The sequence below is a fragment of the Passer domesticus genome, chromosome 1 (assembly GCF_036417665.1).
Source record: "Passer domesticus isolate bPasDom1 chromosome 1, bPasDom1.hap1, whole genome shotgun sequence".
Taxonomy (NCBI): Eukaryota; Metazoa; Chordata; class Aves; order Passeriformes; family Passeridae; genus Passer; species Passer domesticus.
The window spans coordinates 87,327,603-87,342,527 of record NC_087474.1 but is presented as its reverse complement, the minus strand read 5'-3'; the positions used below and the strand labels follow the sequence as shown (position 1 = coordinate 87,342,527).

Sequence of the window (14,925 nt, the reverse complement as noted above, 5' to 3'; positions counted from 1 at the left end):
ATTTGATTTGGTATGGAAAAAGTGTTCTGACTATGTTATTTCCATATCAACGACACTTGGAGGCTTTGTAGAAATAAAGAGCTTTTCTTGCATCATTTTACCTTTGGATTTCATGAACTTCAAGTTAAGACCTTGCAGTTGGCAGCATCATGCTCGTAATTCAAAAACAATTTGAGTGTTGGATTAATTTCTCACCAGGAGGTATATTTTGCTTGTTCCAAATGAGAAGAGCATTTTAGACCATGTCAGATTATCAGATTTAATAAAATGGAAGAAATCAGAATCATGAATCATATGCAAACTGTTAGAACTTTAATTAAAGTAATTAGAATATGAAAGCTATCAGACAATATTGGAGCACAGATCCCCCTCAAAGAAAGCATGGATTGTTCTTTTTAACAATGCAAAAACATACATCTATGTTAAATACATAAACAGCACTCAATTTTAATGCAACATATACTTTTATACTTCTGACCTTAGCAATCATCTTAAAAATGTACAAAGTTTTAACCTTCATTTTTGTTTAAAGAAAACCCACATGTTTAAAGCAAAGCAGAACAGTTATTAAAAAAACATACCAGCAGCTTTAGCATGTGTACAAATTACAGAAAGCAACATTTATTTTGAGATAAACTAACTGGAATTTCACAAGTATGATAGAAAATGATGCATGAGGTAACATTTCATTTAAAATCTAGGATCCCTGTACTGTAGTTCCAAACAGTGCTCTGGCTTGACAGCTACAGTCCTTGCAAAATTGACTTGTTTAAGTAGTCGAGGATGGCTATTAGGCACACTGCTTTGCATAAAGACAGCTTTATCCTAAGAAAGAATCTGATGTTGATGCTGAATGATATTCTGAAAGAAATGAAAACCCACTGATACCTCTCAGGTGAAATATGTGTTTGCCTAGTTTTCAGATTTACCTTCAAATTATAGGAACAAACTGAAAAATGGGGCCTTTTCCCTAGAGAAGTGTGTTGAGTAAGAATTAACCTTAATCCTAGGGCAACTTTGGAAGTGTGGCTAGCTATTGCTTTTCCCTCTTTCAGCACTGTTAGCCTGCTGAGAACAAAACAAGATATTGTCCTGCAGAATAATCCATGGTCAGAGGGCCAGGCTGGGAAGAGATGAGGCTCCCAAGCTTCCTTTCCCCTCTTTTCTGAGCAAGACCCTTCAGATTTTAGGTTGCCTTTTTTTTTAGGATGCTGCTTCCAGACACTACTTCTCACTCTCAATTCTAAAAGTATTTCTATAAAACTAAAAACAAGTCAATTTTAGAGAACCCAAAGGCACAATTAGAACATGCAAATATGAATTCATTATTTTTAGGCATTTCTGTGACACTGTTCCCTGTAGTATCCAAGCATCTTTCACCAGCATTAGTGAATGTTATCCTTATAGCACCCCTCTGAGATTGGAGAACCCTCTGTGCTTGTAGTATCATTTTACAAATGGTGCAGTCTGACCTTGCATGATATGGCCAAAGCTATCCTTGTTCAGAAATTGCATCAGAACTGAGACTTCCTGGGAGTTACCACTACACAGTTTGGTTCTCCATGATGACTTCCTGCTGTGAAGACAGAACAGTTCTTGGCTGCTGCTCTGTACTTTAGGTTTGCTCAAGGTTTGTACTTTCCTTCTAGACTGACCTTGTGGCTGGCCCTGCTCAAGTGTGCCAAGCTGCAGAGAGCAGGCTGTGTGACACTGGCTTCTCCACTGCAAAGGGCACAGTGGAGTTTGCTCTCTGCTGTGCTCCTAGCACTACAAAGTCTGTGTTTTCTAGTAACTAGGATCTACTAAGATGCCAGTAACCTTTAAATGACAGAGAAGCTTTCACTAAAGATGATAAAAGAAGGGCTTCTTGCTCTCTTTGCCCTCCAGTATGGTCCTGGCAGGGTAACACAGTGCAGGGTGCTTGCAAAAGACACTTCAGCTCATTCATTTGCAGCCACTTGTCCCTTTGTGTCCATGTGTACACACTCAGTCCTCTACACTCACATGTGCTCCTCCTCAGGCACTCTCAGAAGCCTTCTGTCCCATGCAGATGAAACAAGTCTTTCTCAAAGGGAATGCTGCTCAGCTGTGCTGCCCAAACCCCATGAAATGCATTTCAGCCATTCCACCAGAGAGAGCCAAGGCCACTTTGAATTTCTGTGGCCTGTGGTGGCAAAATTCCCTGTCAAATAGCACAAGCAGAGCAGAGGGCTTTGAGACTCCCTGCAATCCCAACTTCAAGTCTCATCACAAACCTTCCATAGGTGTTTCACAAACCTTCCATAGGTGTTTGGTTCACAAAACTAAGGCAGTGGCAGTAACCACAAAATAACCTAAATTATCTAAAATAAGGGAGGAGACAGAGCAATGTTCTGAAAGATCAAAACCTGACATGATATGAGCTTGATTGCCTTTATGATAGCAGGGGCTGTTTCTGCCATTTGAAAACACAGGTTAAGCCTTGCATCCTGTGCATTTGCTTTTTGAAAATATAGCAAGATATTGCAAATAATTTTATTAAACCAAGTGAAAAACTTGTTGATGGTAATAAGCAAGGAAATGTCATCTACAAAATTAGGTATCCTTAATGTTTTTCAAGATTTTGCTTTTGCAGTTTCATGGTGCTTGCAAACTTGGTGGATAAAATCAGTTGATCTAAGTAACCAGTTAATTTATTGCCTGTAGCCTTCCAATTGTTTCATTGTAGCTTAGGAGGGATTTTTCTGTTTATCATAATAGACACAAAAGCAGAGTTACATTTGCTTTGGAGAGCAAACTACAAAACTGAGCAATGAAGGTTAGTTCCAGGCTCTGCTCTTTTCTGCGTGTGTACATACACCTTAGTTGCCAGCCAGGCAGTAGTCTCCTTAAAAGCTAATGAAATTACTATTTTTTTCACTTCTGCATTTTTTTCTTTGCATTTCTGTTGTGCGTTTTTTGATGAATTATGGATAAAGCTGCTGTTCCAATTTTTACATCCAATCCTAACAGGGGATTTATATGCTGTCATTTACAGATAGGCCAAGCCATTCTATTACATAAATGTAAGTATTTACTTTGCATTACCTTGATTAGAAAGGGGAGTTATGAGAAAGGGTAGCATTTTTAAAATGCTGAATGATGCACACGAAGAGAGGTGGGAGGATCAGGTAATAAGTGCAATTGCCTGCTGGTTTTGGGTAGTTTTACTTAGAGAGTTAATGGGAGAAGTGCAGTACAGTACTCAAATACTTTATCTGCAGATACAATAGCTTATTTTTGCTTTGCTCTCATTGTGGGCTCCCAGAGGGTAGGAGGGTGCTGTAAAGCTGGCTCTGTAATACCAAAGTTTTGTCATCAGCAAAAGAATCTGTGCAGCTCAACATTTTTTCTCACATATCTACACTGTAGGCCCCTATTAGGCACTGTCTCTCTCTCAATCCTGAACTAAAAGCCTAAAAAAAGGCAAGCAATCTTAAGGCCTTTAAGATGAAGGGACCTCTCAAGGTTCCTGGTTGAATCAGAGAACAATTTAGGTTGTAAGGGGATTGCAGGCAGTTTTCTTGCTATGTCCCCCTCCATTCAAAGCAGGGCCACCTTTGATACTGGACCACGCTGCTCATGTCCAGATGAATTTTAAACCTAATGGATTACCCCTGTTAACCAGATTTTTCAATTAATTATATATTCAATTGTAAAATATACAAAACCTGCATGTCTCAAACTATTCTGTGCTGCTCTGGGGATGCACTGCTAACTTTGCTGGAATAGACTGGGTAAAGGGTTTCACTAGAAAGTTACAAGGTGGCTGGAGTTAAGAAATTAACTTGAATTAACTCATTTAATTCTTGATTTTAGATAAAGATTCCCCCCAATTCCTTCTACTTCTTGACTCTCCAGCTTATCAAAAGTGAAGTAAAAACCAGTCCATCAAAGAAGAGTTTTGTGGTAAGCTACTTTTTAATCACAGCATTAGTTGACATTCAGTCAGCATGACAATTACATTTTTCTTCTCAAAATGTCAACAGACAAAATAAGCCTAGCAGGAACCTTTAGACGAAAAGGAGGAAATATCTGAAGACACTGGACTTGGAATGACAGAAAACAATGAGGTAAAACTAATAAATTGATTTGAGCAGTGACAAGGTTTGGTAAAACTAAAGAAAAGTTTCCCCTCGGGATTACAGACAAAAGAGCACCTAGAAATATACTGCCATCCTTCTGTTTTACTGAGATGGTTTGCATGTCATGGTTATGAAATGCTGAGACTGAAGCTCATTCTCTAACCCAACAATTAATTTGCAGGAGCTGCAGCCAAAAAGCCCTTCTGTGCAAGTCTGTGCTCCAAGCCGAGCTTAAAGCTCGAGCTCTCTGCCCCCGTACTTTGTCTTTGGCCTTTTTGTTCAGAAGGTGCCAATTACTGAGAGGTCTGGCAGTGGTTTTGCTGAGGATTGCATCTATGCACTGACAATTGAACTTGGCTCTCCAAAGCAAATCCACACAAGCTGCCTGAGCCCGAGCTTGGAGCCAGGGCTGCCCTGCATCCCATGCCCTCCCGCTGCCCTGCAGGGCTGCTGCAGCTTGTGACCACGCTTGGACCCAGCTTGCTGCTAAGCCAACAATTCTGCCTTGTTTCACGATGCTGCCAGGCTGCTATACAGCGTGTTGCAGGGCACAGAACAAATTCAGAGCTCCTCTTCCTGCCTGGGACTCTACCACAAGCCCCCACAGCCTGTTCTGCACTGCAACCCCTCCACAGGACCTTACTTCCTTCAAAATAGATGGTTTGCTGTACTCAGTAGAAAGCCAAAGATGAACAAAGGAAGGGAATCCTAACATTTTATGGTTAAGCTGGTATTTGGGACTTGCCAATTTGCTACCAATATTGTGATAATTTTGTCATGTTTAATTAATACTTAAGTGACATTTCCCCAATGCAGCCCTGCCAGTTACTCAGAAACTGTAAGGAAGACATGTAGTGCCTCCTTACTGCACATTATAAAACCTGCATGCTGCTTTATTTCTGCTTCAATCATCCTCAAAGATGTTTCACACTCCTGTCTCTGAAGGCTCCTCTACTGGGAAACCAGCATACTCAGAAGTGGTGTTACACAGACACTACTCCTCATCCTCAGTCTCTCTCCAGGACAGCTGGAAGGGAAATGGTGTTTTCTGCCCTTTGATTCCCTCATCTCCACACCATGCTGCTGTCTTTAGGAGGGATATACAGTATCTTTAAGATTGTCAACATGTCCCCTTTCTCTCCCATTCCAGCTCACTAATCTAAATCATGTTTCAGCTTAATGGTATAAGGTCTGCTCTTTCATTTACTTCATTTATGTAGCTTCAATTGCAATTTTTAAAAATGGCTTAGCGTTAGTCCCACACTGAGATCATGTTTAGACTTGAACCCTTGTTCCAAGGAACAATCCAAAGGCCGTAACAAACTTGCCTGCGCAGCACTCTCCTATACACACCCATACACATATTCCAAGGCTTTCCAAGGGTTACTGCCACTGTCCCCAGGAAACAACCAGCTGCACTCAAGCCTCTGCCAACCACACCACAACCACAAGCCCTCAGTGAGGCAGAGCCCATGCTGCCCCTTGCCATGCCCTACAGTGTCCTGCACTTCACCAGCAGCGGGGCTGGCATGCCCAAAGTGCAGGATGCTCCATTCCCCGTGCCACCTTGCAGCCCAGCACCAAACCATGCCCGATGCCTCTGGCTGCCCGGGCCTGAAAGCATCCTTTCTGCCTTCTTTCTAAGCACACGGCGCCATCCCATAAAAGAAGGCGCTCCTGCCTTCAAAAGGTTTCTGTTTGTGGGCTGTGCCTGCCCTGAATCAGCTGCATTCATCAGCCAAGCCTCTGTCTGGGACTGTTTTGCTCTGGCTGCAGATTCGGTGAAACACCAGGCAAGCGCCAGATATAAATCTCCTGCTCAAAGGAAATATTTAGCAGCAAAATGAGTGGAAAACAAGAAGACTTCTCTGTTACTTACCCAATCCTTTCACTTAGGGCGGCTCTATCTAAACAAGCGGGGATCTGAACCCTCCTGCCTGGAATGGCTGTGCCAGGGGGGATGGGGAGCAGGACTGCCCCACGGCTGGGAACCCGCTGCTGCACCCGAATGGCTTCAGGCACCAGGCACCGGCTGAGAGATGCAGAGCTTTGTCCATCAAGTCCCGTGCTTGGTGAGCGGGAGAGCCTGCTTAGGGCAGGGAGGGGAAAAAACCTGCAATGTTTTCTCTTAATTCTGAAAAACGAAAGCTCAAGACACATTAACACAAATTTATGTACTTATTAAAAGCTGAGGAACATTAATCCACAGCTTATCAGTGTTCTGCTCTTATTTCCTTCTGTGTGAGCTGCTCTGAAATACAAGATGTATGATGCAGATCAACATTTTTCCTCTTTTTATTATAACTTCAATTATGTAATTCAGTCTGGAAAGGCCAAGTCTCCACATGAATTCACTGAGATGACAGTGCTCCAGCTCTCAGACACAGAAACAGGATGGGTTTCTATTGCAAAATAATTACCACAGAGATAGATAACCATTTCATAAGCAACTGCACAAGAGAGACACAGCTAAGCCATTGCACTAGAACTCAAGGAAGTACTTTTGGAAAGGAAGAAGTGCAGGACAGGGAATATGCCAGCATCTACCTGATAGAGACACTATCCGTGATGCTCTGACCAGGGCTTTGGCCACAGAGGATGTCTGCTCACTCCCAGCCTGTAGCCCACCACACTGGCCAGCTCCATTTGCCACTAACAGGGAGCAGGAGGTTTCAGCAGGTTGCTGAAGCTCCTGCCAACATTCCAGAAGCATGCCTGGTATCTGCAAGGGACAGAGGGAGAGCTCCCTCCTCGCTGAGCACCCTGCCTGCCCAGCAGCGGGACCAGCACGAGGGGCTGGCAGGGAACCACTCCCTGCAGAAATGTCATCACATTTTGTTAATCCAGCAGAGAAATGTAAAGAAATACATGACCTGCAGGAAGCAGAAAGAGATGCAATGCACGTGTCCTTATGTCACTGCTTCAATTCTTGCCCAAATCCGACCACTCCTGTGCTCATTCAGTATCTTGCAAAGTAAAGGACTAGTAAGTATTACACACACAATTGAAAATTTATCTTTTACAGTGCCATTAGTTTAGCTCTGTATGACCAATAATTACTTTTTTAAAATTTGTTTATCTTTTATCTAAAGTACAAGCCTCAGTGTTATCCTTTGTTTTCAGATTTTTACTTTTTGGTGCAATCATTACCTTGAAACCTACATTGGTAAGGCTCAAAATTTTTCAGAAGTACTGCTGTTTGAATTTTAGTCATGTACTAAAAGAAATACAAACATTACACAAAAATATTTTCCTGCTTCATCTCTACAGTTCCTGAAAAACTGCATCTTGTGGACTTGGAGACAAATGTGCTGGAGAAATCAAAACTACATGAATAGAGGAGACCTCAAATGGCCACTGTGATCTGTAACTGTCTATATACAAATTATATACATATAACTGTTTGAGAACCTGTATTCATGAATGTGTACAGTTTACATCCTGCACACATTAATTTTTCTGAGGGTTTTTTAAAAAGAATTTGTTTTAGCCTACTGTCAAAAAGTATTACCCTGTGATGACACAGCAAACATGGTTATTGGTTTTAGTCTTACCCTCCTAATGCCACTGCTCATTAACCGTAAACTGATTTAGCAAATCTGTCAGTTAACACAGTAATTTCTAAATTTTTTTTCTTATTGTATTTGCATATGTAACAAATTGGTACAAATCTTTCCAATAAAATGTAAAGTTCATTGATACAATGCCTTTCATGATGGCCATAACTGGTTACTAGTCACCTCAGTAGTTTTGTAGAGACATTTTTAGCTAAACTTGGAAAAATAGGAAACGTATTGTAGTTTAAAATAAATGTACATAATATACAATATATATATATATTTATACACATGTGTATGTCTACATACACATATACCGATAAAACATTTAAAGTAATGTTTAGTTTTGATCAGTTCTCTGACTACTGGGACTACCTGGCAAATAAATCTAGAAACATAATTTGTCCACAATTAAATAATAATTTCCACAACTTAGAAAAATATACTTTTACTAAATAAGGTTTAAATTAATTGATTTATGGATATAGGATGGAGGATAATGGTTTCCAGACTCTGACATGATTAAATCTGAAAGGACCCAAGCTACTACAGACCAGTAACAAGTGCTGCCCCGCAGCCAAACACAGAAGAGCACAGAAACACAAACTGCTGCCACAGCAGCACTGGTGACACCCAAAACCTCTCTGCTTCCCTCACCTCTAACACAGCCTTCACTTCCACCCAGCCTGAGTCTCCCACCCGACCTCACGCTGTTTTTTAAGGTGCACTCCAGCCACAAGCACAGCTCCACAGGGCTGATGTGGATTGCTCCTCGCTCCCACACAACGCTGCCTTGAGAGCCGACAGATCACCCAAATCCCTAATTTTCAGCTTGGAGGACCATCAGTACTTGAGCTTCACCACATGGATTTTGATCTACTGCATAGGTAAATACTTATAGCAAAACATACATTTCTTTGTGTGTGTGTGCATGTGTATAGAAGTATGCATACACATGCACACACACGTATGTGTACATCTCTATATAAAAATTTTCACGGAACTATGTGTAGTAATGTTATCAGCATGGTATCCTGCATACGTTATCTGGTCTTATTCATTTTTAATACAGAGGCACCAGAAATAATTATAGAGAACAAATCAACCTTTAAAAATTAAAGTTAGGTCAGTGGACAAGAACTTTGGTAAAGCTTGTCAATATTTATTTTTCTTTTATTCAAATACAGTCAAAGTCTAGCAGTTGCCATCACCCTCTTCACAAGAGGAAAGTGCATGTTTTTTTCTAAAGAAAATTATATGTAAGGTGGGACTTAATGATTCAAGAAAATTCTGAATTAAATGTTTATATTCTTCAAAAGATTACTATCTTTCTGATGGAATGAAAGCTAAATAGAGTTCTTGTCCTGTGTGTATTTTATTTATCATATGCATATACATATATAAAAATATATATATATGTATGTCTCTGTTCATGTACCTGTGTGTGTATATACACATCCACACACTTTCAACATGAGAGAGGAACATGTTTTTCTCCACTTTTTATGGGGAGACTCCCAAGTTCCTCCCTGTCTTGTACCCTGTGCAGTATAAGCTCTAGTGATGAGGCCAAACAAAAAGATATAGTTCACCATAGTATATTAGTTTATGTAGCAAAGTCATTTTCAAGCAAGTAAAATAAAGCTCTGTATTCCAAACTTCTTTTCCATTTCTCATAAAGAAAAGGAAGGAAAAGGAGAGAGGGGAGGGAGTGGGGTTATGGCAGTAGCATTGAGCCAGTGGCACGTGGCGGTGTGCGTGTGCGAGCGTGCGAGCGCAGGTCCGCACACGCACAGGCGCACAGGAGCAGGGCTTTGGTTGACAAATGCAGATTGTCCAGAGAAGGTGGATGCATAAGGAAGGAAGACTCTACAGTGATGCAATTGTATCTTTTACGCTTGCATGGAGTGAGAAAAAAAAAAATTCAATTGGAAAAAAAAAAAGAAAGAAGCAAAGACCTCTTTTTAGGTCCCTCATCAGTGAGAGCATACTCAGTATGCTAGAGAATTTATCTGAAACCTTTTAAATCAAGGCCTCTTTATTACAAAAATAAAAACGAACAAACAAAAAAGTATGAGAGACGACAAGATGCTGAAGCGTCACTCCAATCGTCCCTGCAGAGAACAATTGCATCCCATTTATTATTCATTCTCTTCTCTCATTTCTACGATGTCTGTCATTTCCTCCGTGTGAGGCATGTCGGTCATTGCAGAGTCTTCACCTTCTGCAGCTGTCTCATTCTCATTCCTCTTCTTTTTCTAGATTGAAACAAGCATCCAGAAACCTATCAGTAAACTGTGCATGAACACACTCCCATCAACTCTGGACACTGGGAGAAGTGAGAATATGGTTTGTTAGAGTATTTTATTAAAAACTATAATATTTGTGTCATATTTGTGGCTTGCCACTAATGACTTGGCTTAACTCAGAAGATTTCCATGGCCTTTCTGGGGCTCAGTTTTCTCCTTTCTAACATAAATGCAATCAAGCATTTCTTATGCTAAGCGACATCCAAAACAAGCTTCAGCAAGACTGGAGGGAAGAGAGCATCTGGAATCTTTTACATCACAGACTTTTTATTTTAAAAAAGGAAGGAAAACAAAAAGTGAGAGAAGAAAAGCTTCTCTAGGGAGGGAGGTGAGGTGGCAACCTAATTTCTCAAATGTCAGACTTCAGGAATTTTACAAGATGTGAGCATTGTGGCTTTTCTTAGTGCTGCTGATCCACTGTGATCTCTTGCCTCACCAAAGCAAAGTAATATTAGAGTATTTTCGTCCAGCAGGAGCAGGAGGTCATTCAAGAGTCCTATGATTCATCCAGGATGTCCTGGATTAGTAAAGCTAAGAAGAGTTCAGACCCCTAAAAAACAAGCTGAAGCATCTGTTCCTTATTACCCATTTCTCAGCAGGCTGACTAGTTTTACTGAAAACAATTGTACAGCTGACAAAATATCCCCCACAGGTATTACTGATTCAGCTGAGATGGGTGTATCAGAGTTCCAAAATTTCAGAGGTGTCTACATAACATTTGATCTGCAGCTCTCCAACTGCAGGTCAGAACAACCTGGTGTAATAGAGCTACTGGTTGGCTCTGCCACTGTCACACTGAATAAAGAATAAATTAGGTTGGCACGGTTATTACTCCTACTACCTGCACTCACCACTGAGAAAAATTAAGCACAATGTCCCTGGCCAGAAAGACTCTCTGAGCTAATATGGTAACTAACTAGTAATGAGGATGTTGTGAAACCAAAGGTCAAGACAAGACATTTCAGTGTCTGAAAGTTTTACTCTTTGGTTCCCAAGGCAAACATGACAAATTAATCATGACAGACATTATGATTCTTCTACTGCCTTATGAACCTTGTACACTTTGATACCTTGCCATGGCCTGTACTGTCAGCACATATCAAAACTGATTTTAGGTTGTTCCAATATAAGGCTTTTAGATATTCCATCTTCTGTAGTTTGGCTGTTTTTTAAATTTTTTTTCTCAAAAACAGAAGTGATGGGTATTTCCACTTGGCACTTCATAAGAAATCTAATTTTAAAAAAAAGCCACTGCATAGATTATATTTTCTGTTTCCATCCACAGAGTCCTTCTGTACTACAGAATGATGTACACACCTTGCTGGTTCTGCTTGGAGCTGGACCTAGTGCCCTACATGGTGCCTTGAACACATAACTGAAAGGGAGCAACATGCAGGTACTGCAATGTACCCAGTCACCCAGCCAATATTTATTCTGTGTTTGATCTAATTTAGTGGAATCTTCAAAATCCATGTTCCACCACTACTCCACACAGGACTGTAGGACTGTAGTGTTTAAAGTATGCAAAAAATCACTGTTAAATTATTTATAAGCTCTTACTGTCAACTGCTGCAGAAGTAGTGTTGTTTTAAGCCACTCCTCTGGATGGCAAAAAACCATAAGCACCTGTACTTGTTGATTTTCAGCAGAGCTGGTTTTGTAAAGGAATAATATATATATACAATAATATATATACAGAGATATACGTATTACATAGTGTATACCTACAGATGTAAATGTATACACTAGGTAACATTACATTACACCTTCCATGGGAAGGAACTTGGAACTCATTGGAACTTTAAGTTTTCTTCCAACCCAAACCATTCTATCATGCTGTGATTTGGTGATTCTATGATTGTATACACATATACATACACATATTGTAAGCTTGGATGAGTAGTTCCTGTGCCTACATAAAGGTGCTAAGCTGTACTGCAGCAGCAAATATACAGTGCAAAAGTGCTGGTGGTAAGGACAGGATATCCATGATACACGTGCTTTGAGGAGCAGAGGCTCTCTGACTGCAGACCAGCATGTCCCATGGCCTAGGTGCCCATTAACAGCTGGAGGGGATGTTTTGGTTTTATTTCAACCCGAAGACTTGCCAAGCTGCATACTCCTGAGACTTGACAGGGAAGCAAACCGCAGTGAGGATTCTGGGGAGTTACGTTGCTGAAGTGTAACGTAATCTGAACTAAAATTCACTATACATTCACCGCCTGCTTTCATCAGATCCCACAGAGACTAATTCTTACCTGCTTCCTATAGACGTAACAGGCTGCTATTGCAACCATGGTGGATTCTCCTACAAAACCGGCGAGAAGGGATCCTACTCCAAGAGTGGCTCCGTGAACTCTGTTGGAGGCATAGAAAGAAAGCAGTCATTGTTGTGTGAGAATGCATGATTCATAATTACATTTTCACTGGCATATATAACCAATCTGATGATAGAAATATTTTCTTCAAAGACACAATACACTGCCTAAGAGAATAACTGGTATTTTAAAGGACTTGTTTGTTTTTAATGGCTACACTGTTTAGTAAAAGAAGCACACAGAATCAAATTATGGACTAAGAATTTAAAGTCTTGTACAGTGTGCTGTAGAATAGATTATTAAACTTATAAACAAGATATTGTTCTATTAGCTTTCTTAACAGTGAGTTTAGTAACATGGAAATAAATTCCCCATAAGATACATTTTTGCCTCTTTGACATTGGTGTATTTTTTCCAAAGGAACATCACTATTGTGCCTGTCTAGAGCAGTCACACTTGTAAATTTGTAAATGTTTCTCTTCCAGATAGTGACACTATTTAGACTTTGTACCATGGTTAGTATTTGGAGAAAATGTTCCAAGCTATGCAAATTCAGCTATCAAGTGACAGGGAAGAGGAATGAAGAGGAAAGCAAATCCAGGGGTTCTGTGAGGAATAATGATTTACCCTAAGTAAGGCAGCACGATGAGACTGGTGATGAGGACGATAATTCGCAGCACTGAGCTGGGTGCCAACACAAATGTCTTCTTCAGAGTCATCAGCCAACCAGTCAAGTGTGCTCTGACAGTCACTGTTCATAAACAGGGGAGAAAAAGAGGCAAGAATAGTAAAAAAAATAAAGTCAGTCATTTCATATACAGTTTTTCCGTGCAGAGAGCACTGTTCAGGAATAACCACTACAAAACTTACTGCTGGTAAAGGAAGTAGAACTTATGTTCAAATTGCTCTAATATACTGATTTGGGAAAATGAAGAAACAAAAAAAAATGAGCTGTTCTCTAAGAGCTGTTCTCTTAAAACCAATTTATTAGTCAATCCACTCTGTTTTCTTCATTAAAAAAACCCCAAACTATCCCCTTCCTTAAAGAGAAGTTCTACCAAGGAAAAATTTCTATCTGGCTCCTGTGTGGCACATGGTGTAACAGGCACAAAAAGGGTATCTACATGTACTTATTTTTGTATTTGTAATTTACCTTTATTATGAAACTGTCTTGTCATATAAACAGAAAACACTAAGAGATGTTGCATTTAATTACAGAGTTAGAAATCTGAAACATTTTGATAATGGTTGTCCAGCTTGTCTTGCTCTTTGATAGAAGTATTAGCTTTTATTATACAATGCTTATGCTCTGAAGGAACCACTGAGGTTACAGAACTTTTATTTTCCTTTTATTTTTTTACCTGGAAGTGGAAAAAAGGAGAAGATGCGCAAAGGAACGACACACAGCTCTGCGAAAGCGAAGTCTACTCCAATTATGTCAACTAAAATCTTCTCTGACACGTTTGGCGTCCAAAACATCACAAAACAGAGCTAGAAAGAACAAAATTTAAAAAATCTTTATATTTCTGAAGGGAAGCACAAGAAAAGGTAGGCCTTCTTGGACTAAAATATTTGTTTACTTATGAGTAGATAACTCTACTAATGGTAAATACACAAACTATATATTTATATTCAGCTTGCATTCAAATACACGTGTACATAAGACAGATACCTTAACTTCAGAAGCAATTCTTACTCTTAATTTTCCTCACATACCAAGCGTGATGCATAGAGAAAGAATTTGTATGGTTTCTGCAAGTGGTTGTATTTGAATGGTCTATTGTTATTCAAGCAGTAAACCCCCAGATTTTTACAGCACTTGATCTGGTTAAAACACTTGTACTCCTAAACAGATTATCAAATTTTTCAGTAACTAAAGATTTGAAGTCCTCCAAGACCCAGAGATCTGACCTGAATCTAAGACTAGGGGTTTAAATTTGCTGCTGAAAAGAGTACTGTTGGTATGCAATAAGTCTGATGGCAAGGCAAAGGTGTTCAGCACAGTCCTGCAGACATGGTGCTCTCAGGCTACAAATCCACTAAGTCTTGTTATTTTCATTAAAAGAGTGTGCTGTTTAGTCCATACAGAAAAGGAAGATTTCCATAAAAAACCCATGGCACTTGGTACAGTGGTAGTACATGCTGTTTAATTTTTTTGGTCAGTTCTGAGGTTTCCATCTGGGCTGAAGGGGCTGTTGGCAGCTGCAATTATGGCTTCAATTCAAGGCACTCAGTGAAAAACAGTCCTGACAGTCTTTACAGGACTTTCCCTATAAGAAAGTGTACCTTCAGGTATAACTACTTTGTTATTTAATTTGATTTTGTGATTTAAAAAATTATTTCTTCTTCTTATTTTTTAACAATTATTCTTGTTATTCTTATATTGTTATTTATTGTAAAGTGAATATTAAGGAAGTAAACTGACTGATGGTGCAAAACTGGGGACCTTAAACACTCTGGCACTCCTCTTGTCAGGTTAAAAATCTGTGTACCCTGTAAATTCTGCACATTGGCTGTACAATATAGTCTGTAAGACTCTATAACCACTCTGTTATAATTTAGCCTACCACCTAGTATCATAGCAACTAGCTCTTTTCTTTTAATCCAGTTGTCACACCCCTACATGTGCAGATGACTT

At 39.8% G+C, this 14,925-nt stretch overlaps 1 protein-coding gene across 1 annotated transcript in view; it reads right to left on the bottom strand.

Annotated features, from left to right (window-relative positions):
- Positions 1 to 290: 290 nt before the first annotated feature.
- ANKH (ANKH inorganic pyrophosphate transport regulator) overlaps positions 291 to 14,925 on the bottom strand; it is a 106,645-nt gene continuing 92,010 nt past the window's right edge. The window contains exons 9-12 of the mRNA XM_064428221.1: positions 13,649 to 13,778; positions 12,915 to 13,038; positions 12,228 to 12,327; positions 291 to 9,918 (exon numbers count right to left, since the gene is read on the bottom strand). Coding sequence (XP_064284291.1) covers positions 9,802 to 9,918; positions 12,228 to 12,327; positions 12,915 to 13,038; positions 13,649 to 13,778 — 471 coding nt within the window. The 3' untranslated portion in view covers positions 291 to 9,801. The remainder of the gene's footprint in view (positions 9,919 to 12,227; positions 12,328 to 12,914; positions 13,039 to 13,648; positions 13,779 to 14,925) is intronic.